Source organism: Podarcis gaigeae, assembly GCF_964106915.1.
Source record: "Podarcis gaigeae genome assembly, chromosome: 13".
NCBI lineage: Eukaryota > Metazoa > Chordata > Lepidosauria > Squamata > Lacertidae > Podarcis > Podarcis gaigeae.
This window is the reverse complement of record NC_139689.1, coordinates 24,141,797-24,168,374: the sequence shown is the minus strand read 5'-3', so window position 1 is coordinate 24,168,374 and position 26,578 is coordinate 24,141,797. Positions and strand designations below refer to the sequence as shown.

Genomic DNA, 26,578 nt, shown 5'->3' with positions numbered 1-26,578 from the left:
AGGATAAGATGAATGTTTCTTTCCTCCAAATGTTGGTCTCAATAATAAACTAAATGTAATGAAAACTTCCTGCCTCCACCTAATATCATGCAGATCATAATTTATACATCTTTTCTAAATCAGGTTGTTAATATTTCCTTGATTTGGGACTTAAATTAAACAGCACTTTCTGCAAATGTGCTTTTTTGTCAGCATGTCATTGCTTCATTGTATATGATGCATTTTATTATTATTTGTGCACTAATTTGAGTTGTGCTTTTTTTAAATAAAGCAGTATGAACACACACACACAGAGAGAGAGAGAGAGAGAGGAAAGAAAGAAAGAAAGAAAGAAAGAAAGAAAGAAAGAAAGAAAGAAAGATACACACACACTGTATATCTAGCACTGTGAAGGAAAATTGCCATCCATAAAGTGTCTGAAGTGCCTCTTAAGGGCCAACAACTGACGCAACATTATTCCTCATTGATTAACATGTGCATGTATGATTTTGAGCATGCCCACCTGGGTGAAACATGGTGCATCCCAAGATGGAGTTCAAAATCTGACCTGACCACTAGGACATTATATGGGAGAGATACAGCTAACCCCTAACTGGGGTGCTTGCAAATTTCTCCTCCGATTTAAGGTCACAGTAGTAACACTGTGGGTGAATAAGTTGCTGTAATTTCATTTGCGCCTTTCTCCTCTTGCCCCCATTACTAACAGATATAATATTTTTTAAAAGCCATCTTGACCCGCTTACATGCTTGACAGTATCAAGAATCGTTTTGTACTGTTTTGCATGTGTGCACTGATAAAACCCCTAACAAAGACCAAACCAAGATAATATTTTGTACGGGGCTTTAGAAATGTGCAGGGGCACATGTGCGTGTATCAGCAGAACAGTGCACAAAGTAGCTCACAAAAAGAAAACAGAACATAAAAAAATATTTCTCGAATGTTCAGTAAAAGAGCACACAGAAATAATCTTGATACAATTTTTTAAAAAGAACCTTGATACGTTCACATCAAGTTTGTCTTTTTTTGCTGTATTTTATCAATTGCTGTATGTACACTGAAAAAAAAAGAGAGAGAGTTGCACATGAACTGAAGGAACTGAAATCAAACCATACATGTTGTTAAGAATTGGGAGAAACCTGTTATACCAGCACAAAAACTGCCCTTTGTATTGAGGTTCACCTTGCCCCCGGAATTTTGATAATCTGCAATCACAGGATGATAATAGCCTGAAGAAATTTCCAGGTATCTGACTATTTGGAACATGCTGCAACAACAGGGACACATTTCCTATTAAGGCCAGCCTTAGGAATAATAAATCAATATGAAGCTTTGGATCTACTTCCTCAGAACTCAACAGGACAATAAATATGGAACCTTGGCTGCCCAAGAATGCCAGCTTTTGACTTGGGATGGGAGTGGAATTGGTTCCATTTGACATTTCAGTGCTAAAACATCTTACTTTAATGATGCCAAGGATCTTTTGCGTGTAAAACGTATTCTCTGCCAATCAAATATGACCTTTCTCCTAAATAAAAATCTTACTCATTCTTACTCAAAACCCCTGATGAATTCTATCTAGGTAGAGCTGAGCCATTTGTTATCTTTTTTCCTTCCTGTATACAGGTTAATTTAGTTTACTGGGGAAATCAAGAGTCGTGTCCTGCCTTACAGGCAGACAATCAATTTATTGAGAAATGGAGCATTTTTATAATGTACTGGAATAAATATGTCACTCATCTACATATCTTGCTGTGAGGTTCCATAAGGTAAAGGTAAAGGGACCCCTGAACATTAGGTCCAGTTGTGACCGACTCTGGGGTTGCGGTGCTCATCTCGCTTTATTGGCCGAGGGAGCCAGCGTACAGCTTCTGGGTCATGTGGCCAGCATGACTAAGCCGCTTCTGGCAAACCAGAGCAGTGCACAGGAACGCCGTTTACCTTCCCGCCAGAGTGGTACCTATTTATCTACTTGCACTTTGACGTGCTTTCAAACTGCTAGGTTGGCAGAAACTGGGACCGAGCAACGGGAACTCACCCCGTCGTGGGGATTCGAACCACCGATCTTCTGATTGGCAAGTCCTAGACTCTGTAGTTTAATCCATAGTGCCACCCTGTGTCCCTGTGAGGTTCTATAGGAGAATATTAAATCTATAAAGCCCCTTAGCAGCTACAGTGGTACCTCTAGTTGTCGACTTAAGCAGTTTCGGGGTGCTGTTCGTATCCCAAAAAGTCCGCAACTAGAGCGCCTCTTCAGCGCATGTGCGCAGCACGACCGAGCGCTTCTGCGCGTACACAGGCGACAAACCTGGAAGTAAACACTTCCGGGTTTGCTGCATTCGTAAGCTGAAAGTCCGTAAGACCACAAAGCAACACGAGATATGACTGTATAGCAATACTAAGCTGTTTTGATTTATTGTTGAAAATAGTATAATAGTGTTGATGGTACATGCATTCAGAGTTTCTGTGCCTTTAGGATGCTAATCTGAAATTTTAAAATTCAAACCCAAATAGAATGTGATTTCTTGCCTGCTATATGGGGTCCCCTCCAAAGAAAACCAAACTAACATGGAGACAAAGAGTGGGGAAAGCTGAATCAGCTCTGAATGGAGATTTGAACATGGCTCTCTTAGGTCCTAGTCCAACACTCTAACCACTACATTACCCTGGCTTTCTGAACCTGCAGATATGTGCAGTTCTTGTTTTAAAAAAAGCCCCCTAGCCTGGACTCTGACTCCTATCATTCCTGAACTTTGGCCATGCTGGCTGGGGTTGATGGGAGTTGGAGCCCAACAACATTTGGAGGAGGAGACCAGATTATGGAAGACTGCCCTAGCAGAATGCCATAGCAATGGAAGCCTTCTACCTTCTTTTCAGCTGAACGGCTCCTTAGCACAACTCCATATGCGATGCGATGCTTCTGTGACCAATGTTACAGTGGGAAATGTTACCATCTATCCCAGCAAGAGCTGTTTTCCAAGCCCTCAGTGTAATATTTACCATAATTTATCAGCATGGAGAAGACAGCTTTCTAACATCTCCAAAGGGCATTGTTAGCCAGCTCAACATTTCCCAGTCAGCACCAGTTTTGGTCCCACTGGAGAAAATTCACTCACTGAATCTTTTTTGTTAATTAAGAAAGTTCAGGGAATTAGTTTTCAGGGGAGTAGTGGGGTGAGTTGTCAACTCTTTTGCATTCTCTGTTAACAGTTTGAATGCCAGAGCACATGAAATCCAGGAAAAGTTACATATGAATTAATTGCTCACATGACTGAACACTCCTACATACACTAACCATTTTCCCATCCTTAGAGTGAGTTAGAGGTTGGAGGATAGTGTTCTAGCCTGCTTTTCCACCTAGACACCTAGTTTTCCAAGTGCAGGAAATGTTTTATACCTGGTTTTTTTAAAAAGCAGGTTTTCCAACTGCAGAAATCCCCCAGCACACTAAAAAAGGGGGGAAGACCCCCAAATGAGCATAAAGTTTGCTTTGCTCCTTGAATACACTCTGTATCTTTGCTATCTTACACTCTTGCTTAGTCATTACAGAGATAAAAATCAGCCAAATCCCCCTCTTGCCCCCTCCCGCTGCAAAAGAGGAACAATACTGTACCATTTAACCACAGAAGGACTGAGCTTGCTGCAGTTCGTTTGTTTACTTGTGCAAATGGTACCACAATAGAAAGCATCTGGTTCTCTCTTCAGCACACCAAAACACTTCCTGAGGAGTAGGGTTGAAAGGCAAGGTCCGAAGTTGAACAGTAGCTTCAGGGTTGGGGGGGGGGGTCCAGTAGACAATTCAACTTCAAGCAGAAACAATAGCCATGGAATGGACATGGGTGGGGTGGCGGGCACATGCACTTGTGTGGTCAGTTAGGAGCAGTGGGGAAACACCACAATGCCACTCTCAGCTCTCCCACCTCCTCCCACACCGCCAGTAACCCGTGGATGGCGGCACTGGTGTTGGAAAGCTAGGACTGCAGCTCTGCAAACTGGCAAGCAGTTTCAGCTATGTGGTCAGGTGAATCTATATGATGCCTAGTTCACAAACAGTGTTCAGTGTCTAAAATGATATGTAGAAAGGCTGAATTGAAGCAGCTGGCCAAAGCAGGAAACTGACTACAAACCCATGAAAAACAAATTGTTATATAGTCAAACCTCTTCTTACATCCGCCTCCGCTAGCATCCATTTCGCCCAACGTCCGCGGCAATCCTGGAAGTAACTGGTGGGTTTGCCACTCTTTGTGCATGTGCAGGAGCGGCAATTGCCGTTCGCACATGCGCAGAAGTAGACAATCGTCGCCCGCACCTGCACACAACAGCGCCTCTCCCAGTGACCCGTTTTGACTTCCGGACGGGCCTATGGAATGGATTGTGGTCGTGAGTAAAGGTTCCACTGTACTTAAACTGATATTTATTGTGTTTTCACATGCAGGGAAAGGTCCTTGCTGGGTTTCTATCAGAGGTGTCAAAAAACCTTGGTCAGCCTTGGGTACTGTGCATCCTGACTTTGTGGGGGGTGGGGGGTATCATTTGCTGTTCTACCTCGAACAACAAAACGTGTTGGGGTGGCCCTGACTACAGCACAAGTCAGTTTCATGCTCATATACTTTCTCAAATGCATGCAGTTTTTGTTCTTGATAGATTTTCTTACTTTAGGGTTGCCATATTTTCGGAATTTCCCAAACATATCTGAAATACGGCAGTTGGCAGCAGTGTGTGGTTGGAAACCAGGAAAATGTCTGGGAAAAATCAGGCGAATGGCAACCCATGTTGGCATCACCGTTTTCCCATAAAAATAGCTCAAAACCAGCAGTTTTGCAAGCGATTTCCCCCCCAAAAGCTCAAAAACATTGCCAAAAAGCTCAACAATTTTTCACTGTTTGAAATACGGCAGCCCTATCTTACAGTACTTCTTATCACTTCTTTGACCATGAAGGTTTTCCACAATGAACCACAGGATCTGCAGTCTTTGGAAATTGTTTCTCCAAACTATAAACAAATGGAGAAGGGAGGTGCATACATATTCGTTGATTATTTTCTTCTTATTAGTTGCTCTCTGTTGTTAAGCTCTGGCTTCAGCACAATGATGTAGCATTTTGGGGTGAAAATGCAACCTAGTAAACCAGCACTGGAGCATAAGATGGAGAAGATCTCCACAGCCACCATGTATTTTCCTTTGGTGCTCAGGTAGGTTGGAACAAAGGACAACCAAACACTGCAAAAAACCAACATGCTGAAAGTGATGAACTTAGCTTCATTGAAACTGTCAGGTAGCTTCCTGGCTAGAAAAGCCACAGTGAGGCTGACAACTGCAAGGAAGCCCATATAGCCCAGGACATAGTAAAACATGGAAGCTGATCCCTCATTACATTCTGCTAAGATTGTCCCACTCAGTGAATGCAGGTCTGTATCTGGAAATGGTGGAGAAGTACTTAACCAAATCATACAAATGCCAGCTTGAATAAAGGAGCCAGAAAAGACAACTGAGTTTGTCAGCCTTTTCCCTACCCATTTCCTCATCCTGGCTCCTGGTTTGGTTGCCATGAATGCCAGAACCACAGTGATGGTCTTTGCCAACACTGAGGAAAGGGCCACAGAAAAGATAATGCCAAAAGCCATTTGCCGGAGAAGGCAGGTCACGTGTCCAGGCTGTCCAATGAAGAGCAAGGAGCAGAGGAAGCAAAGGAGGAGGGAGATAAGGAGGATGTAGGTGAGGGTTCGGTTGTTGGCTTTGACTATGGGAGTGTCCCTGTGCTTAATAAAAGTCCCAAGCACTAAAGATGTGACCAAAGAAAAAGAAGCAGCCAAGATAGCTAAGATGATCCCTAATGTTTCTTTATAAGACAGGTAGCTTAGAACTTTGGGAATGCATTGATTTTGGTCAACATTTGGATGCTGATCTTCTGGACAACTTTCACAGACATCTACATCTGAAAACAGGAAGAGAAATATTTCAAGACTTTGTTTAACATCATCAAAATGAATAACTGAAGGAGCAGCTGCTATATGACGTACAACCAATACAAACTAGATGTAAATGTAAATTGTATGTCTTTGACAGAGCTGCTGCCTTCAAAATGTTGTGTTAATGTTTTTTTTTTAATAATAATATTTACAGGAAAAAAATACATTATAAAAATGAATGTTATAATTTGAAGCATCTTTCATTAGCATCCTGATTTATTTGGCATAGATGAACTGCCTGGCTCTTTACAGAGCCCTGAGAGAAAGAAGGGTTTCTGCATTGACAGGTTTTCAGTATAAAATTCAAGATGGGGGAGGGGAATGTAGATGGCGGAAAGGGTAGGCGTGAAAAAATGTACAGTCAGCTGATAACACACATTTGGGGTTACTTTCACATTTAGTGTCAAAGGCACCAGATCCTGAAATAGATCACTCTCAGGATCCCAGGTGTTTCATGTACCCTTATGTTCTAGATGCTGGTCCAGGACAAGGGTCTAAGTTTTCATTTTGATGCTATCAACATTATCCCATTATGCAGCTACGTTCTCCACAGTGAATTAGTGGATTTCATTTATTATTGGTTCTGCATCCACCTTGAGTGCAAATTTCAGGCATAAGAGTCTGATCCAGATCAGGAAAGCAGCAGGAAGCAAAAGGTTAAAGTCCCAACAACCCCACACCAGGGTTGCAATTTGTACTTCATCCCCAGACACACACTGGCAATTTGTGGAACAAAAAACTTGCACTCAAAGACAAGTTGTCTAATTAATAATAGCCTTGATACCACTCTAACAACCAGAATATTAGGTTATGCCATTTTTGTTTTTAACCAGTGTGCATTATTTCTCCTACCCTTCTGGACAGAAATCATCCCTTCTGGACATGGAGCACAATCATAGCAGCAAAATTTCTCTCCCTCCTTCTCTTTCCTTCTGTAACCAGGATAGCAGTTGTCATTGCACACAGAAAGTGGCAGTTCCTGTCCATAAACAAAATGGTAATTAGCATCAAGAAAACAAATCATGAGGAGGTGTTTGTTTCATTGTGATCTAAGAACCTCACTGCTTCAATTAGTCCAATGCCAACATTATTGAGTTAACGCATCTCATGTTCTTTTACTTCTTTTACAAACAAGTGCAGGAGCTATGGTTTCACAACTGATACACAGCAGAAATCAAGCCTCAAGAAGACGACTGAATTGGCCAAACAGAACTTTCTGCATTTATTCGGTAGATTAAAAACATTTGCAGCTATGTCTTACGTGATCAAAGTTCCTATGCCAGACAATCTGCTCATCATTAATGATTAGTTCTTTGCCTGCAGGAGCTTGAGGTTCCAGTTGTCCAACTTTTACTCTAACAAAAGAGCTATTTGGGAAAGTCACCCAGTTTGTAACATCAAAACCAGCAACTAATTCTCTATTTTCATCAAACTGTATAGTGTCTCCAGCACTGTTGTTGAACAAAATGCTTCTCAAAAAGTGATTAATCTAGGATGAACAAGAAAATAAAGGAAGAACTTGTTGAAATCTTCACAGTGAAGTTTATATAAAGTCCTGGCTTAGCTAAACCTAAATTATTTTATTTTGCTAGAACACTGGCTTGAGATGAAAGTATGAACAACAGCAAATATATATATATATATATATATATATATATATATATATATATGCGCAAATCATCTTTATTGGTTTATTTTAATTTACATTCATAGAATTACATTATAACATGTCAGCTTTCCTATGGCTAAACATGTATTTCTAAATAATAATAAAGAAAATAAAAACAAAAACTTGTGCTTAATTGCTTGATTCATTCATATTCCTTTTATACTTGACTTCCCTCCCTTTCTTGCTTGGGTCCTCAGTTTTCCTTATTTGAATGCCTCTCTTAACACGTCTATGAGTTTGTTTTCCTGTTTCTCCACTATATTTTAGTATTTTTTCTTACAGAAGTTATTCTAAACCAGTCAAAATTTCAATTTCCCCATGATAATCTTTCAAATATTGTTTGAATATGTTCCAATCTTTTTTAATTTTTTGTTTTGTTTGATCTTTTATCTGCACAGTCAACTTGCCCATCTCCGCGTACTCCATTAATTTGACCAACCAATCTTTTTGTTCGGTAAACATTCCCTTTTCCAGTTCTGTGCAATCACAACTCTTGCTGTGGTGGTGTTGTACATGAATACTTTCTTTAAATCTTTTGGAATCTCATTTCCCACAATTCCCAATAGGAATGTTTCTGGGTTTTTGGGGGGGAATGAGATTTTAAACATCCTTTTTAATTCGTTATAAATTAGATCCCCAAACTCCCTCATCTTTCTGCATGTCCACCAAATGTGGTATGTTGTACCCACCACTTAACTGCATTTCCAACATTTATCTGAGGTTTTTTTTTTAATACATTAAGCCAAGTCTGCTTGGTGTTAGATACCATCTATAGAAAACCTTCATATAGTTTTCCTTAATTGTATTACAAGAACAACAGCAATTTGATCATTAAACTGACATTAGTTAAACACATTAATTTGGAAAATTTGTTAGCATGATTTTGGAGGATTTATTTTGTGCAGAGCTTGAGATCAGAGTTCCGTCCTTGTCTAGATAATATTCCACCCTACTTCTTTTTAAAGTACAAATGTGTGTTCAGTTACCTCCCATGGCTGTACCTTCTGAAACATCAGCCTCTGTCCTTTTTTTAAGCTCCCGCTTTTGGATCTGGATACATATGTGGCATGCAATGCATGTGCCACAGCATAGACAGAATTGTAGACATTGTAGCTATGGCCAATCATGTTCATTTCAAACAAAACTGCAGGGATGCTCTCCAGCTTCTCCTCCTCAGTGCAGGCTTGACTGTACTCATCAGAATGTTTCAACCTACAGCCAAATGCTTGCTCCCAGAAATCATGGATGAACCCATCTTCTTTAGACCAGGAAGGTCTTACAATTTGAAGAAATGTTTGGAATCCTGGTGGCTCATTGGAGTGAACTGTGAAGGATAAAGCACCATGGAAGGGGGTTGTATCCCAAATCCTTTGAGCGGATATAGAAGCAAATTCCCACTGAGATGTAACAACCCATACTTTACCCAGAGGTGGCAAGTCAGACATTTCTGCTGTAAACAACAGCATTCTCAAAACTTGCATAGCTGGAGGTTCTCCATATACGAGACAAACATTGACTTTCCTGTCCGTGAGGACTGGATATTGATCTAGCAGAGTTACCAATGACTCTAACATTTCTTGCATGTAAGTTCGCTTTGGAGTTCTTAATATGAAAGCATAGCAGATGCCGTTGTGGGAAAGCATGGGCATCACTGTCTGCAAAAAGTTTTCTCCATTGTCATCATCCACAGCAACGAGTCCAATCCAGGTCCATGCAAAATGCTTAAGTAAGCGGGCAATCCCTCTGTACTGGTAGGCTTCATTTGGGACCATCTGGTTCAAGAAAGGGAATAGTGTTTTGTCACCTTGGACTGGAGAAAATGATCCATAAGTTAGCTGAAAGAAATAGGTTAGAATCTTTCAGTTGCGTTCCAAGAACATGTTTCCTTATTCGTTTTCAATCATCTATGCTCTGCTCTGCTACATAAAAGATAAAAACTGGCTTCTTTTTTAAAATGAAGGCTTGTTTATTTAAAGTACTTTCAGGGAAAAGTCCTCCCAACACATTTTATAAAAGATAAAACTGCAAAAATCCAGTTTGTATCAGGAGCAAACTAGCCGTAAATCACATGAAAGAAGTGAACTCTTTATTATGAGAAAAAACAGGATCTGCACAGCAGTGTCAGGCCTCATGAGCACAGCTATACTTCTTGGGTAGGTCTTGCCCCTGTGAGACCTTCGGTCATGGAGAATGAAGGTCCCCGCCTTCCCAACACAGCTACCTTTTCTTTTTATGTGTCTTGAAGAATACAAAATTCAGCCATTCAGGTCAGAATCTACAACTACAGATTGATAATTTTCTACTCCTTGAAGATCAACCTTGCATTTTGAGGTTTACATTCCCTTTAACCACCAGCTAGGACCTCTGCTTTGGGAAGCCATTCCAGGGCTTTGATGCCATATGAGAAAAGGAGCTTTGCCTCAGGTCCATCTGCCGCTCATCCTGCAATGAGGAGGCCTGAATCAGAGTCTCCAGTGTTCAATGTATTGTTCAAACAGGTTCATGGAAGAAGGTGGTCCTTAAGGCTTCATGTAAATTTGTAAAATCCCGGGAGACAAAACTGATCCTTGTAACACCCATAGGTCCATGGGTTTGGAAGAGTGGTTTCCCAGCACCACCTTCTGTGACTGCTGCACCAGAAAAAACTGGGGATCATAAGGTCTCATTCCCCTCTGTTGTAATTCTGGTGTAGATCATCTACCAGAGTGACCAGGGTCATTTCAGTCACAATTCCAGGGAAATGAATAAACATCTTAATAATTAATTTTATCATTGGATGACTGGATTATGTGCCACAGTTGAGAAATATCCATAGCTTTTGCATATGGCCTACCTGTGGAGTCTTGTAGGTGGTATAGATGGTGGCCATATTGGCAGTGGTTTCAGAAACAAGCCCTCCAATGGCAGCAATTAAATGGTTCTGAGTATCACACTTGAAGTTGGGAACAAACCTATGTGGTGTGGAAAGCAGGCTGAGGGTGGCTTTAAAAGTTGTCTTTGCAACGTAGTAGCTGTTGAGGACATGGAAGCCCAAAGTGACATTTGGTAAGAGGCTGGGATTCTCATTGATCTCTTTTATGGCAAATGCCAAGGCCAAGATGTGCTGGTATTTCTTTGGCACTGAACTGCAATGAGAATTACTAGAGGTTTAGCCAAACAATGTTTAAAAATGTACTTGAAGGCTTTTGCAGAACAGTAGAGTTGCGAACTTTTGATGTGCCTGCTTTAACTGTGCTTTTAATAGCTTTTTTGTCCTGTGGCAGCTGGCAGCTAACAATGCCATGGAAATAGTTACTTACTGTTTTCTATCTGTTTGAGGGCACTTAACTTACTACAATAGCATGCTACACATCCACACCCACACCCACCATGTAATTTCACAACTCCTTTTTTAATGTTCTGAAATTAATGAATAAATGGAGGAGACACAGTTAGAGGAAGGAGTTGAGAGACCCTGGAAATAATTTAACTCAGCCTACTGCCCAGTGCACATAAGATATTTGATTACAGTATCAGACAGCCTTTATCGTTAGGAGGTTTCGACTAGTATTCAACCAAAAGTTTACTTCTCTACAAATTTGAGCCTGCCCTTTGAGCTACAGGGAATGAAAGTCTTTCAGATACTTGAAGTCAGCTGTCATGCTTCCCTATAATCTTCTCTTCTTCTGGCCAGAGGTGCCAACTTCAATAAGATATGAGTGGGGTGGGGGGAGAGACAGGTAATTGATCACATTATGCAGTGCACACAAACTATTTGAATTTTTTCAATTATTTTTTTCAATTATTTTTGTGCTTGTTCCTATGCTTCAGGCTAAAAATACCCAGCTCTTTCGAGTGTTCCCAGCAAAACAGATGCTGGTTAGGTAAGGTCAGGGAGCCCTGTGTGGCTCAGAGTGGAGAGGACGTGACACAAGAGAGAGGGGTCCATGGGGGGGGCAGTGTTCCAGGGAATGTGTGGAGAGGCAGGTCTCTAGTGGTGCAGTGTTTTGTTTTACTATAAGGCCTATGCAATAACCTCTCACCATCCTGTTTGCCCTCCTCTGGACACACTCCATTTCGTCAATGTTCTTAAAGTGCAAGAATGGTGCATCAAAGACAGGCTTTTCTGCATCAGCCCCTTAAAAATGCACAGGGTCTGTAAGAGAAATTCTTCTTAAAATGTGCCAGATGGTACAGGAAAAAAGCAGGACAGGTAAAATAAAATGACATAACAAACTAAATGTCCCCTGGAACACTACTTTTCACCCTGAAGGCCAGACCAAGTGTTTCTCAAGTACCATAGTGCTTAAATGATTTTCTGCTCTCAGATATCAAGAGTGGAACATTTTTACAGAAAGAAAACGAAGGGAGAAAGTATTTCCTTACACCGGTTTGTCAATCATAGTCTGTCTTGGCTGTTCCTTGAAAGAGAGAGTCTCATAAAAGAAGAAGATGTGAGCAGCAATGTCGCCGATTACAAGGTCTCCTGAGTGATAAAATTCATGAGGTATAGGGATTGGGTCGGTGTATATGCTGCAATTAATAGAATGTGCATTGTATATACTATGGCACAGCAGAAAAAGCAGCAACATGAGTGGCAGCGCCCTCTGGAAGGCAAAACATCCCTTCCTTATGTGAAGCCCCATGTTTCCATCTATGAAATATTATCTGTCCTGCATCAGTTTTGTCAGGTTATAGAAGGAAAGACTGGCCAGTTAAGAGTCTCTTCTGCCTGCTGTAGTGCCTTTGTTTCCATTTTGTTACCTCTTGTCAGTCAATGCCTCAACACAGCAAATTCTCTTCACCTTTTCACATTTTCCACTCAGGATGACTGGATGTTTAGGCCCAGTGCAGGTGCCTTTTGAAACGATTCTCACTGATAGCTTTGCACCTACAGATGTAATCAAATGTGCTTGAGTCACAGGTATGTATTTCTGTGTTATAGACCACGGGGGTATCAACTTGAAAAAATCAAGCCTAAAATATAAAGGGGAAAGGACCACACAAAATGCCCTGGATTTGGTTCTAAACAACAGGCTTTTTTTAAATAGCATCCTTCAGGTGTGGATAATGTTGGCCTTGCGAATAATTTACTGACATCAGGTGGTCAACACGAGAACAGTAATTTTGACAATGATAGGGTACCTAATCAAATCTCCAGAGTTCTGGCCTTTGCGGTAGGATTCCTTCTCCACCTTCTGAAATTTTCTTCATTCAAATAGCATTTGGCTTGTCAGGTAGAGGCTGCCACTGGCCAATTCAAGGGACAATATTGACCAGAAGAAGACTGTACCTGACAGGCCCAATGCTATTTGGACAGCCCAGGTTGACTGGGGCTGATGGGAATTGCAGTCACCTGGAGGGCCACAGGTTATGGGTGGCCAGTGGGTGTGACATCACATTACGACATGACGTCATGACGTCACGCCTGCCCCCTGGCCTTGGAACCTGACTTCTGGTGCCACTGGAAGTCAGGTTCTGAGACCTTGCAAGACCTTGGAAGTTGGGGGGGGGGCTGCAGTGTGGGTGCTGAGCATCCACAACAACAAAATTGTGGGTGAAGCCCCTATAGTTGGCGCCCCTGGACACAGGATCCCTCACCTCTGCTTTAGAGCAACACTGGGAAATATAAAATTGTCAATAGACACAAACAACTTGGTGCTCCTTAGAACATTGCTGCCTGGGCTGAGGGAAAATGACTAAAGCATCCCAAAGCAGTGGCAAGGTAAGGTGGTTGAAGAATGAGTGGGAAAGGTGGAGTTAGTGTCATTCCTTAGTGCCCCCTTTGATAGATTTCCTCCATCCCCTGTTATACTCAAATGGGCCAGCAATTCTTTAACAAACAAGTGCACGCAGGCCCAGCCCCCTGGCACTGACACTTGTTCCGGTATCTGAGTTTGCAAGCCACCATTTCAATGTCACACAATGTCCCTGACATAGTGTCACTGCAGGTATTTGTGAGCACTTGGCTGATGGTCCCCTCAAAGCTGGAACTGGCCTTGTATGCACATCTTGTTTGATCCCCTCCATTTTCTCCACACCATTCAGCTCTGTCCTGATTGTTTCTATGGCTGCCGTCTGTTACCAGCTGTGATGCTTGCCAGTGGATGTTATTAAACAAAGTGTGTGAGAGGCAGCAGTTGTGCCCAAGGAACCAAAGAGTTGCTGGACTATCACTCTCTTCATTCCTGAACATGTTGGCTGGGGCTAATGCAAGTCATAGTCCAGCAACATCTGGTCAGCCACAGTTTAGCTACTTCCACTGTAAGTTTCTAGGGGGAAAATTTAGATTTCTACTTTGCCCTTCAATTCCCCCCCCCCCCCCCAGGATAGAAATCAACAAAGGAAACAGAAGGAGGAGGAACGGGTAAGCATAATGGCTTAAATGATAGTGGCAATCTGTCCATCTCAGTGACCGTTTTAAAATCACTACCCACTATGCACCCCATGAGATGATGCGCTGATATGTTAACAGATTTGGAGGTGTTACCAGAGGCATGTGTGTGTGTGTGTGTGTGTGTGAGAGAGAGAGAGAGAGAGAGAGAGAGAGAGCATCCAATACATGCAAACATAGCAATCCTGTGTTGTGTTGTGTTGTGGGATAAGGTAGACCCTGGAAAATCAGTGTTAAAATCACCACACAAGAGAAATAACAAAGTCATGGACCAATAAATGACAAGAATAAATTTGTGATAAGGCACATGTAAAATGGAGGACTTAATATAATGCAGGCATCCCCAACCTTTGGCCCTCCAGATGTTTTGGACTATAATTCCCATCATCCCTGACCACTGGTCCTGTTAGCTAGGAATCATGGGAGTTGTAGGCCGAAACATCTGGAGGGCCGCAGGTTGGGGATGCCTGATCTAATGCGATACAACTATATATGCCAACCAATGCATGATTTGTTTGTTTTTAAAAGTTCACTGACTGAGAAAGAAAACATGCAGGCAATATTCTACGTCAAAGTGTGACACAGCCTAAGGTGTTTAACTTGACCCGGTGGAGATATGATTAAGAATTACAAGTGTCAGAAATATATCCCATGAGCATGCACAGAGTGCACCTGCCTCCCCTATGTTTGTATTTAACAAGGTGATTCCACAACAGTAACTTCCACCTGAAATGTAAACTTTTTATCGCCAGTGAACCACATGATACATGGAAACACTGCAATTCTTATACCAAAATGCCAAGGGAGAAAACCTATTAATTACTATTAAGGATACCACATTGCATTCCCTTCGCTTCTACAAAAAATGGGGTATTTAGTGTGTCTGTAGTGCACCTAGATTGTGGAAGTCTTTGCCTATTAATGTTAAGCAGGCACCATCAGTAGTTTGTTTCAAAAGCCCATTTAAAACAATTCTGTTTATATAGCTCAACCACCAGTTATTGTGTATCCCTGTCAAGATGTTTACTAAGCATTCTGATGCTGCCTTATGACTGTGATGCTCACCACCGAGATACTTTGTTTATTGTGCCGTGTATAAGCCTATATAAACAAATAAATAAGCAGATTTTTGAATATTAAATTTCCAAATTGATTGTTCCCCTATAAGGTGGGAGTTCCTGAGATCATATAGTAAGCTTTATTCCAATGTGACATGTCATATAATATACCCTCTTCTGACTAGTTTGCTAGGCTGTCTGGATGAAAGAATGACAATGCATTGTTTATCAGGTCCAACAGATCACCAAACAGGTGACTTAACCTTTCCTAACTGGCATGCCCATATGAGGCTGACTATCTTAGCTAAATTGGAGAAATTGCATATTTTGTGTACTGCTATTTGCTTTATGTATTTTGACCTGAATGGGTCTTATGACCATAATAAAGGTATTGATTGACGGACTGGCTAATTGAAAGAAATGACTTGCTACCTCATTACCATTTTGCTTGCATTAACTTGGAGTAGGCCTCAGCCTTGATGGTGCAAAGGAGCCATTTTAGGGAGCAGCATCAAGTATTTCTGAAAAAATGGACAAGCACATGGTCAGAGACCTCTGAGATAATAGGCAATGTCCCCATGTCATGAGGAAGTGGCTTTATCAGCACACATGCTCTACCTATCTTGTAATCTTCCTAACGGCTCTAACTTGTGTCATATGAGCTGTACTGTGGCTTTATAGCACCATGAAGCTACATTTGGAAGGCAAAGAGGGAAGATCCTCATTTGTCACAATACTGTCCCTTCAGTTTGGGTCAGGATTTCCAGGTAGGCGAAAGCCTCAAAGATATCCACTGCTCCAGTCAACTCACATTACCTGACACAGTTCTTGTACAACTGTGGACATACTGTGGGGCATCAGGATGGAGAACCCACAGCATGTTACATTTCTGCTAGTTGCTTTCATTGTGTCATCTGCTCAAGGGATGGCCGAGGTAAGTCCTATGTCCTTCCCTGCTTTGTGTGGCTATCGATGAACAAAGAATGACTAATTAGAGGAGGTGCAGAGAACCTTTGGCCCCTCATATGTTGCTGAACTAAAACTGCCATCATTCCTGGCTACAGGCCATATTTGCTTGGACTGATGAGAGTTGTAGTTCAGCAACATCTGGAGGGCAGAAGATCCCCCACTCCTGAATTAGAGAAAGCTAAGCTTTCTCTAACCCAAGGGTTGCCCCAAGTTTGGAAGGAATCTACTGTGGTAAATCTTGGCAGTGCTAAGGAGATGGCTATGGGCACTTAGGCCTTCCGAGAAGGTCCATGGTTTCAGCAAAAGTTCCCTATATCTTGCCATTGGATTAATATGTGATCAAATGCTTGCCCTTCCAGAGTCTTATTCTGTTTTACTCACAACTGATTCTTAAAGATGGTGAAATTGAGAGACAAACAGAATTTAGAAAGAGAATGGAGTATGCAGTTGTGAGCTGTCTCAGGTTATATGTCTCACGCCTCTTTCTTTTTTTGCATTATATGCCTACTGACCAAACTAAGACAATAACCTTTGTTTTGTTTTTTTGAAGCTGTCTGGGTGGTGTTGTTAGGAATGAGCAGGCTGTCTAACGGGACTTTTTTCCAAGTCAAATATTCACCACCCATGATGCTGTCATGCCCCCACTTTTATCAGAGAAGGGAGATATAGGGGTTGATAGTGGAGGGTGGGTGAGAAGATGAGAAGTCTAACCTCAGCTGTACCTGGTGCGTCACACATCATTTCCTAATGTAATACACATCACCGTGCTGGATTACAAGTCCCTGATTCTTGGCAGGAAATTACATGCAGGGCACATAATTTGGAAAAACAGAGCAGCAACATGGTATCTCCTTGACTGCACATTCTTTATTTGTTTAAAGCATATGTATTTCTCCTTTAATCTGAAGATCTCCAGATGAAGTACACAATTTCAGTAAATTAATCAAATCACATCTATAAAACCCATAAAAATAAATGGCCAAAGTATATCACAGGTGAACCTCAACAGCAATCACAAAAAACCATGCTCCAAGCTGGTGTTTAATGGAAGACAATGTAGACATCAGCTGGATTTCAAGGGGCAGGGAGTTCCAAAGCTGAGGCACCACCACAGAGACCCGTCAATGTGTCTCCAAATATAATCTTCAGTTCCTAAACATGATATGCATGCAAGACCTCTTCTTGGCTGTGTGTGATGTGTGATGTGCATTATTACCTTCCAGGGATCATGGGGTTTTTAATAATGCTGCATCCCATTAAGTAATGATGTACAGCGCATGTAAATTACAAACAAGGAGAGGCTCCGGCTCCTGCTCTCCTCTGCATATTACCCTTTCCAAAGCCCATTCTGGTCTCCTGCTCCTGATTCAAATGAGGCCAGCCTGTTTGAACACTTTAAGCTCATCCATTCTCTGCTTGAGGTGAGGCCATGTGGTGGAGGTGATTCACCATTCAGCCAACAATGCATAGGATGCATCCTCTTGTCTTTACAATGGATTGGGAGCCTTGTGTTGTGAACAGCAAACTGTCGTAAATGTTTTCTTAGAGGGCATATGACTCATATGATGCAATTATCAATTTGCTCCAGGCTGGCTCCAGTGAAATGTCAACAAATAGATCCCAACCGATATTGAACATGGCACATTACTCCCTCGATGACAAGTATGAAGGCTGCCTGGCGAGCATGCAGAGCATCCTGACATCTCTCATTCTAAGTGAGCTGAATATGTCTGAGATCTATAAGGAAGCATGGGAGGAAGGACTGTTTAATTGGCAGGAGAAGCAGTCCAAGTTATACCCCAAGAATATGGAAGAGCTCTCTGAAGTGGCTATCTGGGCATACACTGGAGCATACCCTTCACTCTACATGGAGTTCAATGCTGCCACCCGCACAGCAGGAAAAGGGCCTAAGGAATATGAGGCCTACCCTTTCAAGTCCCTGCATTTCCTCTTAACTCAGGCAACCCTGTCATTCAAACGAAAGGACCACAAATGTGTTAAGGTCTACAGGGGCACTGGTGTGAAGTTTTCCATCAATGACCTCTTCAGGTTTGGGCAGTTCACTTCCACATCAGAGAACTCGAATGTGGCCGAAGTGTTTCAGACTGTAACCTTTTTCAAATTGTTCACCTGCGAGGGGATTGATATAAGTGAGATGTCACTTTTTAAAGAAGAGGAGGTGTTGGTCCCTCCCTATGAGATTTTCAAGGTCACGTCAGTTGAAGACACCCAAAATGGCCAGACCGTAGATGCCAAGTCAGTGGGGACTTGCAGCTACCACAACTGTGCTTTTGAGGGGAAAGGTAACCAAATGGAAGTTACTGGGCTTTTCATTTTGTGTTTTTTAAAATAAATTTTTATTAAGATTTTTAAACATAAGTGCAAATATAATAAACAATGTAACATATATCATAACATAATTTCTTAACTTCTTTGGACTCCCTCACGTCTTCCGCTCCCACTTGCATCATTGTCAATTCTTGCCCGCAATTTATCATCTTGTTTACATTCTTATGTCCCATTCATTTAGAATATAATCTAATAGTTCTCCCAAAAGTTTATGATTTTTCCTGAATCTCACTTATCATCCTAATTGCATCTAATTTAGTGGTGGTCAATTATTTATGATCTAGCCTCCATCTTAACATTCAGCCAAATTACAATGCTTTTTTAAATAAATCTTAAAATTCTTCCAATCTTCTTCAACCTTCTCTTCTCCCAGGTCTCGGATTCTGCCGGTCATCTCGGCTAGTTCCATATAGTCTATCAGTTGCATCTGCCACTCTTCCAGTGTGGGTAGATCTTGAGTTTTCCAGTGCTTAGCGATGAGTATCCTTGCTGCCCTTGTTGCATACATAAAAAATGTTCGATCCTTCTTTAACACCTTCTGGTCGACAATACCCAAAAGGAAGACCTCTGGTTTCTTAGTGAAGGTATACTTAAATACCTTTTTCAGCTCATTATATATCATTTCCCAGAAGGCCTTCACTCTAGGGCAAGTCCACCAGAGGTGAAAGAATGTTCCATCATTTTCTTTACATTTCCAACATTTGTTATCAGACAAATGGTATATTTTGGCAAGTTTAACTGGGGTCATGTACCATCTATATATCATTTTCATTACATTTTCCTTCAAAGCATTACATGCAGTGAAGTTCAGCCCGTTGGTCCACAACCTTTCCCAGTCCTCAAACATGATATTATGCCCTATGTCCTGTGCCCACTTTATCATAGCCGATTTAACCATTTCATCTTGTGTATTCCATTTTAACAGCAAGTTATACATTCTTGAAAGTACCTTAGTCTTAGGTTCTAACAGTTCTGTTTCCAATTTCGATTTCTCCACTTGGAACCCTAACTTTTTGTCATTTTTAAAAACTTCATTAATCTGAGCGTAGTGTAACCAATCTCGCACTTTATCCTTCATTTTCTCCAAACTCTGCAATTTCCAATTGTCTCCATCTTTTTCTAATATTTCCCAATATTTTGGCCATTTGGCCTCCATATTGGGTCTTTTTCGGGCCTTAGCTTCCAGCGGTGAAAGCCACCTTGGAGTTTTATTTTCCAATAAGTCTTTATATTTTGTCCAGACATTAAACACTGCTTTTCTGACAATATGGTTCTTAAAGGCCTTATTGATCTTAACCTTGTCATACCATAAATATGCATGCCAACCAAAAGCATTGTTAAAACCTTCCACATCCAATACATCAGTGTCTTCGAGAAGTAGCCAATCTTTTAGCCAGCAGAAAGCTGCGGCCTCATAGTACAACTTTAGGTCTGGCAGGGCAAAGCCCCCTCTTTCTTTCGCATCAGTTAATATCTTAAACTTAATTCTGGGCTTTTTGCCCTGCCAGACAAACTTAGAAATGTCTCTCTGCCACTTCCGGAAGCACTCCGTCTTGTCCACAATCTGTAGTGTTTGAAACAAAAACAACATTTTTGGCAATACATTCATCTTGATAGCAGCAATTCGGCCTAACAAAGAAAGTTTCAATTTTGTCCAACTATCTAAGTCTCTCTTAATTTCTGACCAACATTTTCCATAATTATCCTTAAAAAGACTCAAATTTTTTGCTGTTATGTTTACCCCTAGGTACTTTACTTTTTTAACCACATTGGGCTTTTCATTTTGTGGGGCACCAGTTCTAATTCCCCATCCCTCCCTGTCTGGGTTGGGTTTGGTGTAGTTGGGTGGGAGGGCAGAAGTAAATCTCATGAAGCAATTGGATGTGTGATTTTTTTCTTCATCCAATACCATCCTAAATGGATGAGGGGAAAACATGTTTTCTTTTCTGTATAGGGTATATAATCAGTTCTAAAATCCTCCTCCCATTATGAACTAGACCAGAGGTTCCCACTTTTTTGGCCTACTGCCTCCTTTTCAGAAATTGTTTTACTAGTGGCCTCTGGAAATCTACCTTCTTTAAGCATTTAAAAGCCCATGGGGTGGGGCTGGTGTCACAGACCACCTGCCATTGGTCCAATAGGCAGGCAAGCCATGATCTGCATCCTGGGCCTGGATAAGGCCAAAAAGGGTTCATCCAAACCCCTCACCTCCAGCACGACCGCCGGATTCAGGGGAGGTGTTGACCTGGTGGTCGGCATCACTAACAACAGATGAAACATGTCTGAAGAGTTTTTCAAAATTTTCTTATCTTCTTTCTTTATCCTTCCACAGCTCCCTTATTTTTATTCACCAACCTGAGGCTACTACCACCCCCACCGGATTGTTCTAGCACCCCTCAAGGGGCAGTATCACCCACTTTGGGAAACACTGAACTAGACAAATTGGAGAGACAGAAAGACAGAATTTTGCCCCTTCTAAGGTTCTCAGACTATAAGATGGGAATTGGGAGAATGGTTGTTTAAAGGGGGAAAAATACTTCTCTCTCTCTATTCTATAGGTTGGGATAATAAGCAAGCCTGTCCTGGACATCAAGGTATGTGACAGCCTGAGATGGAATTAAAACTTGGTGTTGGTGGTGGAGGGGATGACTAAAATGGATCTATATGGAGTGGTTTTTGGAATCCCTAGATTCCTCAGCACAAGAAAGGTTAGCCTGCAAAAGAAGATAGTTATAGGTGGGGGCCGTGGGGCCACATTCCTCCTGGGAAATCTTCTAGAGCCGCATGCCAGTGATGGGAGGGTTCAAGAACGTAAGTGGGCCATGCTGCAATGGATGAGACTCTTACTTTTGTTCACTTGGCTCCATTCCAACCATGCAAAAAACCCATAACCATACTTCTCGATCCTCCATCAGACAAGCAAGAGGTACCAGCAGCCCAGTTCAAGTACACATTCCAGGAAGGCCAAAGCACTCATGAGCAGGGCTGGTGAGGAATGTGGCCCAGGGAGGACTGGATAAAGAGATCCACAGAGTCACATTTGGCACGAGGGCCTCAGCTACAGTTCCTAGCATTCCCTGGGAAGAGAGATTAAACCTCTCTGGGAATTGTAGCTCTGGGTAGGGGATGGAAGTGTCCTGACAACTATCAGCACCCCTAACAAACTACGCTTCACAAATTCCTTGGGGGAAGCCACAACTGTTCAAAATGGTATCACGGTGCTTAAGAATGTATGGTGTGAATGTGGCTTGTATCTTAACCCATGTTGTTCTTTTGTTAGAGGGATATGTCACGTTTCTCAAGAGCAGATTGCATTCTTCTTGTGTACTTGTGGAAATGCATCTCCACACTTTGCCATTCTAGAATCACAGAATTGTAGAGTTGGCTCCAAGGGTCATCTAGTCCAACTTCCTGCTCAACTAAAGCATCCATGACAGATGGCCATCCAACCTCTGCTTAGAAACCTCCAAGGAAGGAGGGCCTACAAACTCCCAGCTTTTACTGTTCGACTCCTCTGAATCTTATGTTTATGACAAACACCACATTTCACAGTAGCTAGAGTTTAATATTTGTTTTTCAAGGAAGGGTAAATAATAACAGCAATAGTCTCCATTTTCAAACTCACCATAAAAAACTCATGAAGCCATTGCTTCAGGCAGCAGTCTCCAATCTTCCTCCTCGCTGCAGACTCTCTGCCATCAGATAGAGAGGGAGGAGAGGAGAGAAATAGTTTATAATAGTCCACACTTCATTGCTGAAGTCACTTACAGGCAGGTTAAGAGCATATTCCAGTGCATTTTCCCATTGTTTCCCTCAGGGCATTCCTCCATCATCAGGTTTTCTAATGCTCAATAAGTGCACCTTTATTTTCCACATTAGTTGCACACAATTCCCCCCTTTCTAACATGTAGAATAGCTCTTGTCATGGAGCAAGAGCTACATTATTTTAGTTTGTAGGTGGACTAGCCACATTCTCTGCTAACCCTAAAGCTTTGCAATGTGAGACTGAAACCACATCAGGGTGTGCCCTACTAACTTTTGAATGCATCTTCTGTCTTTTCCTCCACAGTGCTGTATTTCTGAAACCTCATCATCCCAGGGATGTCAGGTTGTGGCCTGCCAAGAATTAACGCTTTGCAAGAATCTCTGTGGCCTTTCCACATTGTCTATATTTGTAGATGGAGGGTCAAGAATCTGAAGGAATGCTGGCCCCAAATGTTCCACAGCAATTTTATTTTCCCTTTTACAGGTAGCAAAATGGGGGGAGGGGAGAGATATTTCATCACTATTTGAGAATTGCAAAAAGAGGGCAAAGGGAGTGGGGGATGTAGGTCTTATTTGTGGCCAGTACTTTTTTTTCTAGAAAAATAGGTGCCAGTACTCACCATGAAGTTCTTGCAGTAAGTGTTACACTTTTTAACAAAAACAAAAAAAGAGAGGTGGCGGTACTGCATATACTAGACTCCCCCCTGAAAAATGCACTGCTTGTTGCAATGCCCCTCTGTATGGCTGGCAGCGAAAATTTTTCCCTCTGCCCCCCCCCCAACATTCTCTGGGAATGAAAATACATGACAATGACTTATATTTTCCCCTTGGGCCATGTGGCAAGTGGTGGAAATGTTCTCTCCCCCTAACCCCAGTTTCAAACCAGATAATTTTTGGCTGAGCCTTAATCTAAATACATGTGCATAAAATATTGAAGACCAGCTAAAGCAGATTAACAGCACAATCCTATAGCTACATATCCTCTCTCTATATATAGTATATCTGTTTACAGAGGTAAATCCCATTGAGTTAAATGGGACTAAGCAGGTATAGAATTGTACACTGATTTTCTTCTGATTTTCTTTTGCTTTGCATAATAATCTCCTGCACAGCTTGACTTTGGGGCTTCGATTTGTAAAACCACTTAATCTGATGTGTATGAAATAATTTTCTGAATTATCTGTCAGGGTTTTGATATAACCACATAATAAAAAACACTTTTAAAGACAACTTAAACTGGTGTTATTTTTGGTCTCTGCAATTTGAAAATACCTGTTGCTGCTATGCCTCTTAAAGGAGTAAAAAGTGTGAGAAGGGTTTTCCTTTGGAGGGTTTGGGGGGCATAATTCATAATCCCTACTGTTATCCAGTGGCGTAGCGTGGGTTGTCAGCACCCGGGGCAAGGCAAGTAATTTGTGCCCCCTAACCCGTGGATTTGTGCGCCCTAACACGTGGATTTGTGCCCCCTAACCCTAACCCCCAGATGTTGTGCCCGGTGCGGGCGGCCCCCCCTGCACCCCCCACGCTACGCCACTGCTGTTATCTCACTGGGATTTTCAGAAGGTAGATGCTCGCCTATGTTACAATTGTGAAAAAAAATACCCGGGCAACAAATAAAATAGAGCATTCGAAACTCTACAGTCAGAGGTATTTAACTCCATTTGGAAATGGAGAAAACAAGCCTTTTGCCAGTACTGAGGGAACAGACAGGTATACAGGGTAGGAAGGGAGAATTTTCCTCAATGAGATGTAGTAATTTGAGCTATCTCTCTGTTTGGAATTTTGCTTACTAAAAAGACCTACCTGGGTATACACAACCTGTCCCCTCTCTGCTTTTTTTGGGTTTTGTTTTTTTTAACCACAAACAGTATTGAGAGGCTTCAGAAGATTGCATGTGGTTGAAACAGGGCTTCTTTTGGAATTGTCCTGAGGTTATAGTTGGCCTTTCGAGAGGAAATGTAATGTAAGACCTTTATTTTTAAAAAATTGTATTGTTACGCTCAGTGCTATTTTCTAAGTGTTGAGAAATTCCAGGGGCATGATGCTTACATTTGGTTCCTTTAGCAAAGGAGTCATTGGAGGCTTATTTGCATTTTGTAATTCTTATGTTAATTTACAAATATAACAGCTGAGCAACTCCAACAGCCAAATTCTAATACTACCTACCACGTCAGACAGCCTCCCAAATTTTGTTAGTTTAAAGGTAAAGGGACCCCTGACCATTAGGTCCAGTCACGGACAACTCAGGGGTTGCGGCGCTCATCTCGCTTTATTGGCCGAGGGAGCCGGCGTACAGCTTCCAGGTCATGTGGCCAGCATGACTAAGCCGCTTCTGGCGAACCAGAGCAGCGCATGGAAACGCTGGTTACCTTCCCACCGGAGCGGTACCTATTGATCTATTTGCACTTTTGCATGCTTTCGAACTGCTAGGTTGGCAGGGACCGAGCAAGGGGAGCTCACTCCATCGCGGGGATTCGAACCGCCAATATTCTGATCGACAAGCCCTAGGCTCTGTGGTTTAACCCACAGCACCACCCATGTTAGCTTACAGTACCCTAATTCAGTTCTCCTTAGCCATTGTCTCAAAACTGCAGTCTCCCTTAACATAGACATCACACCATTCTTAGGTATTTCAGGTATTTATTGGCTAGTCAAAAAAAAAAAAAAGGGGGGGGGAAGGAAAATGCTCTAACAATCAGTTCCTATGGAAGCACAATGATACACTTAGAAGGAATAGCTATTTTTATTGTGCCACACCAGCACCTGTATTTTGGACCCACCTGCTTATTGACACTAGGCTTTTGCTGTATTCTTTTCAGCGCCTGCTTAAAACAGGTTTGTTTAGGCAAGCCTATCCACACATGTAGAAGTCAATGCAAAATGGAACACCTAAATAATTGTACACCAGTACAAATGACAAGTATATTGTAACTATGTGCAATAAATGTAGACTGTTTATCAAGGCAAGCACATCTCTTTTGTCCCGGGGCCTAACTGCCCTCACACAGAAGTAAAAAAAAGAAAGGGATAATTCTTATGTATTGAGCTCCATGGGTGAAGAAGGGTGGAACACTAATATATTAATATAATAAATAGATACATGGAGAGACTGAGTCAAGATATGATTAATAAACTATATGGTGAAAGAGGATTGCTGATGTATTATAGATGGGAGGGAGGTTTGGAGGCTGTGAGAATGAAGCAATATATTTATTTATTTAGAAAACTATTTAAATATCCCCAGTTGATAAATACAGTGGTACCTCAGTTTAAGTACTTAATTCGTTCCAGAGGTCCATTCTTAACCTGAAACTGTTCTTAACCTGAGGTACCACTTTAGCTAATGGGGCCTCCCGCTGCCGCCGTCATGCGATTTCTGATCTCATCCTGAAGCAAAGTTCTTAACCTGAGGTACTATTTCTGGGTTAGTGGAGTCTGTAACCTGAAGCGCCTGTAACCTGAAGCATCTGTAAACCGAGGTACCACTGTATATCATGGTACTGGGCAACAATACATACAATAAAATGGAAAACATCATAAAATGGTAAAAAAGACCATTAAAATGAGTAGCTGATATATATATTTTATTGTATATATATCATTAACAGTTACATAAACCTGTCTATATTATAAGGTCTTGGAGAGATGCCTGAGAATGAAAAGCAAGGATGGTTGCTGAATCTCCACAGCAGAGGACTGGTGACACTCAATGCCCCACTTCTAGTGGAGATCTGTAAGGCCTCTGTAACATGGGAACAGCAAGTGGCACTGAAATGCTGGCTAGGTTGCAAGAAAGACAGAAAGAGAGCAAGAGAGATCGCATGTGATTTCATAGGAAATGTAGAATATTTGACAATTATGACCATAACTAGATGTATGCATTCTGCTGTGCTGTTGTATTAAGCAGAGGAGGGGGTGGGAAATCTTATGGTATACAGTGGTACCTTGGGTTAATAACTTAATTCGTTCTGGAGGTCTGTTCTTTACCTGAAACTGTTCTTAACCTGAAGCACCACTTTAGCTAATGGGGCCTCCTGCTGCCGCTGCATGATTTCTGTTCTCATCCTGAAGCAAAGTTCAGTTATTGTGTATCCCTGTCAGGATGTTTACTAAGCATTCTGATGCTGCTTTATGACTGTGATGCTCACCACCAAGATACTTTGTTTATTGTGCTGTCTATAAGCCTATATAAATAAACAAATCAGGAAATTTTTGAATATTCCATTTCCAAATTGATTGTGCCCCAATAAAGTGGGAGTTCATGAGATTATATAGTAAGTTTTATTCCAATGTGACATGTCATATAATTTACCCTCTTCTGACTAATTTGCTAGGGTTTCTGGATGAAAGACTGGCAATGCATTGTTTATCAGGTCCAACAGATCACCAAACAGGTGACTTAACCTTTCCTAACTGGCATGCCCATATGA

At 41.7% G+C, this 26,578-nt stretch overlaps 1 protein-coding gene across 1 annotated transcript; it reads left to right on the top strand.

Annotated features, from left to right (window-relative positions):
- The first annotated feature begins 15,747 nt into the window (after positions 1 to 15,747).
- LOC310829691 (erythroblast NAD(P)(+)--arginine ADP-ribosyltransferase-like) lies at positions 15,748 to 23,378 on the top strand. Its single transcript, XM_083708426.1, has 4 exons — positions 15,748 to 15,999; positions 17,623 to 18,337; positions 20,942 to 20,977; positions 22,453 to 23,378. Exons 1-4 carry the CDS (start codon positions 15,928 to 15,930, stop codon positions 22,464 to 22,466), a joined length of 837 nt encoding a protein of 278 aa, XP_083564552.1. The 5' UTR covers positions 15,748 to 15,927; the 3' UTR covers positions 22,467 to 23,378.
- The last annotated feature ends 3,200 nt before the right edge of the window (positions 23,379 to 26,578 follow it).

Bases quoted from the DNA above. Each gene is read 5' to 3' on its own strand.
- LOC310829691 (XM_083708426.1), top strand. From the start codon at position 15,928: ATGGAGAACCCACAGCATGTTACATTTCTGCTAGTTGCTTTCATTGTG. The intron at 16,000-17,622 runs GTAAGTCCTATG...AATTTGCTCCAG, and splicing joins CTGCTCAAGGGATGGCCGAG to GCTGGCTCCAGTGAAATGTC. The intron at 18,338-20,941 runs GTAACCAAATGG...TCTATTCTATAG, and splicing joins CTGTGCTTTTGAGGGGAAAG to GTTGGGATAATAAGCAAGCC.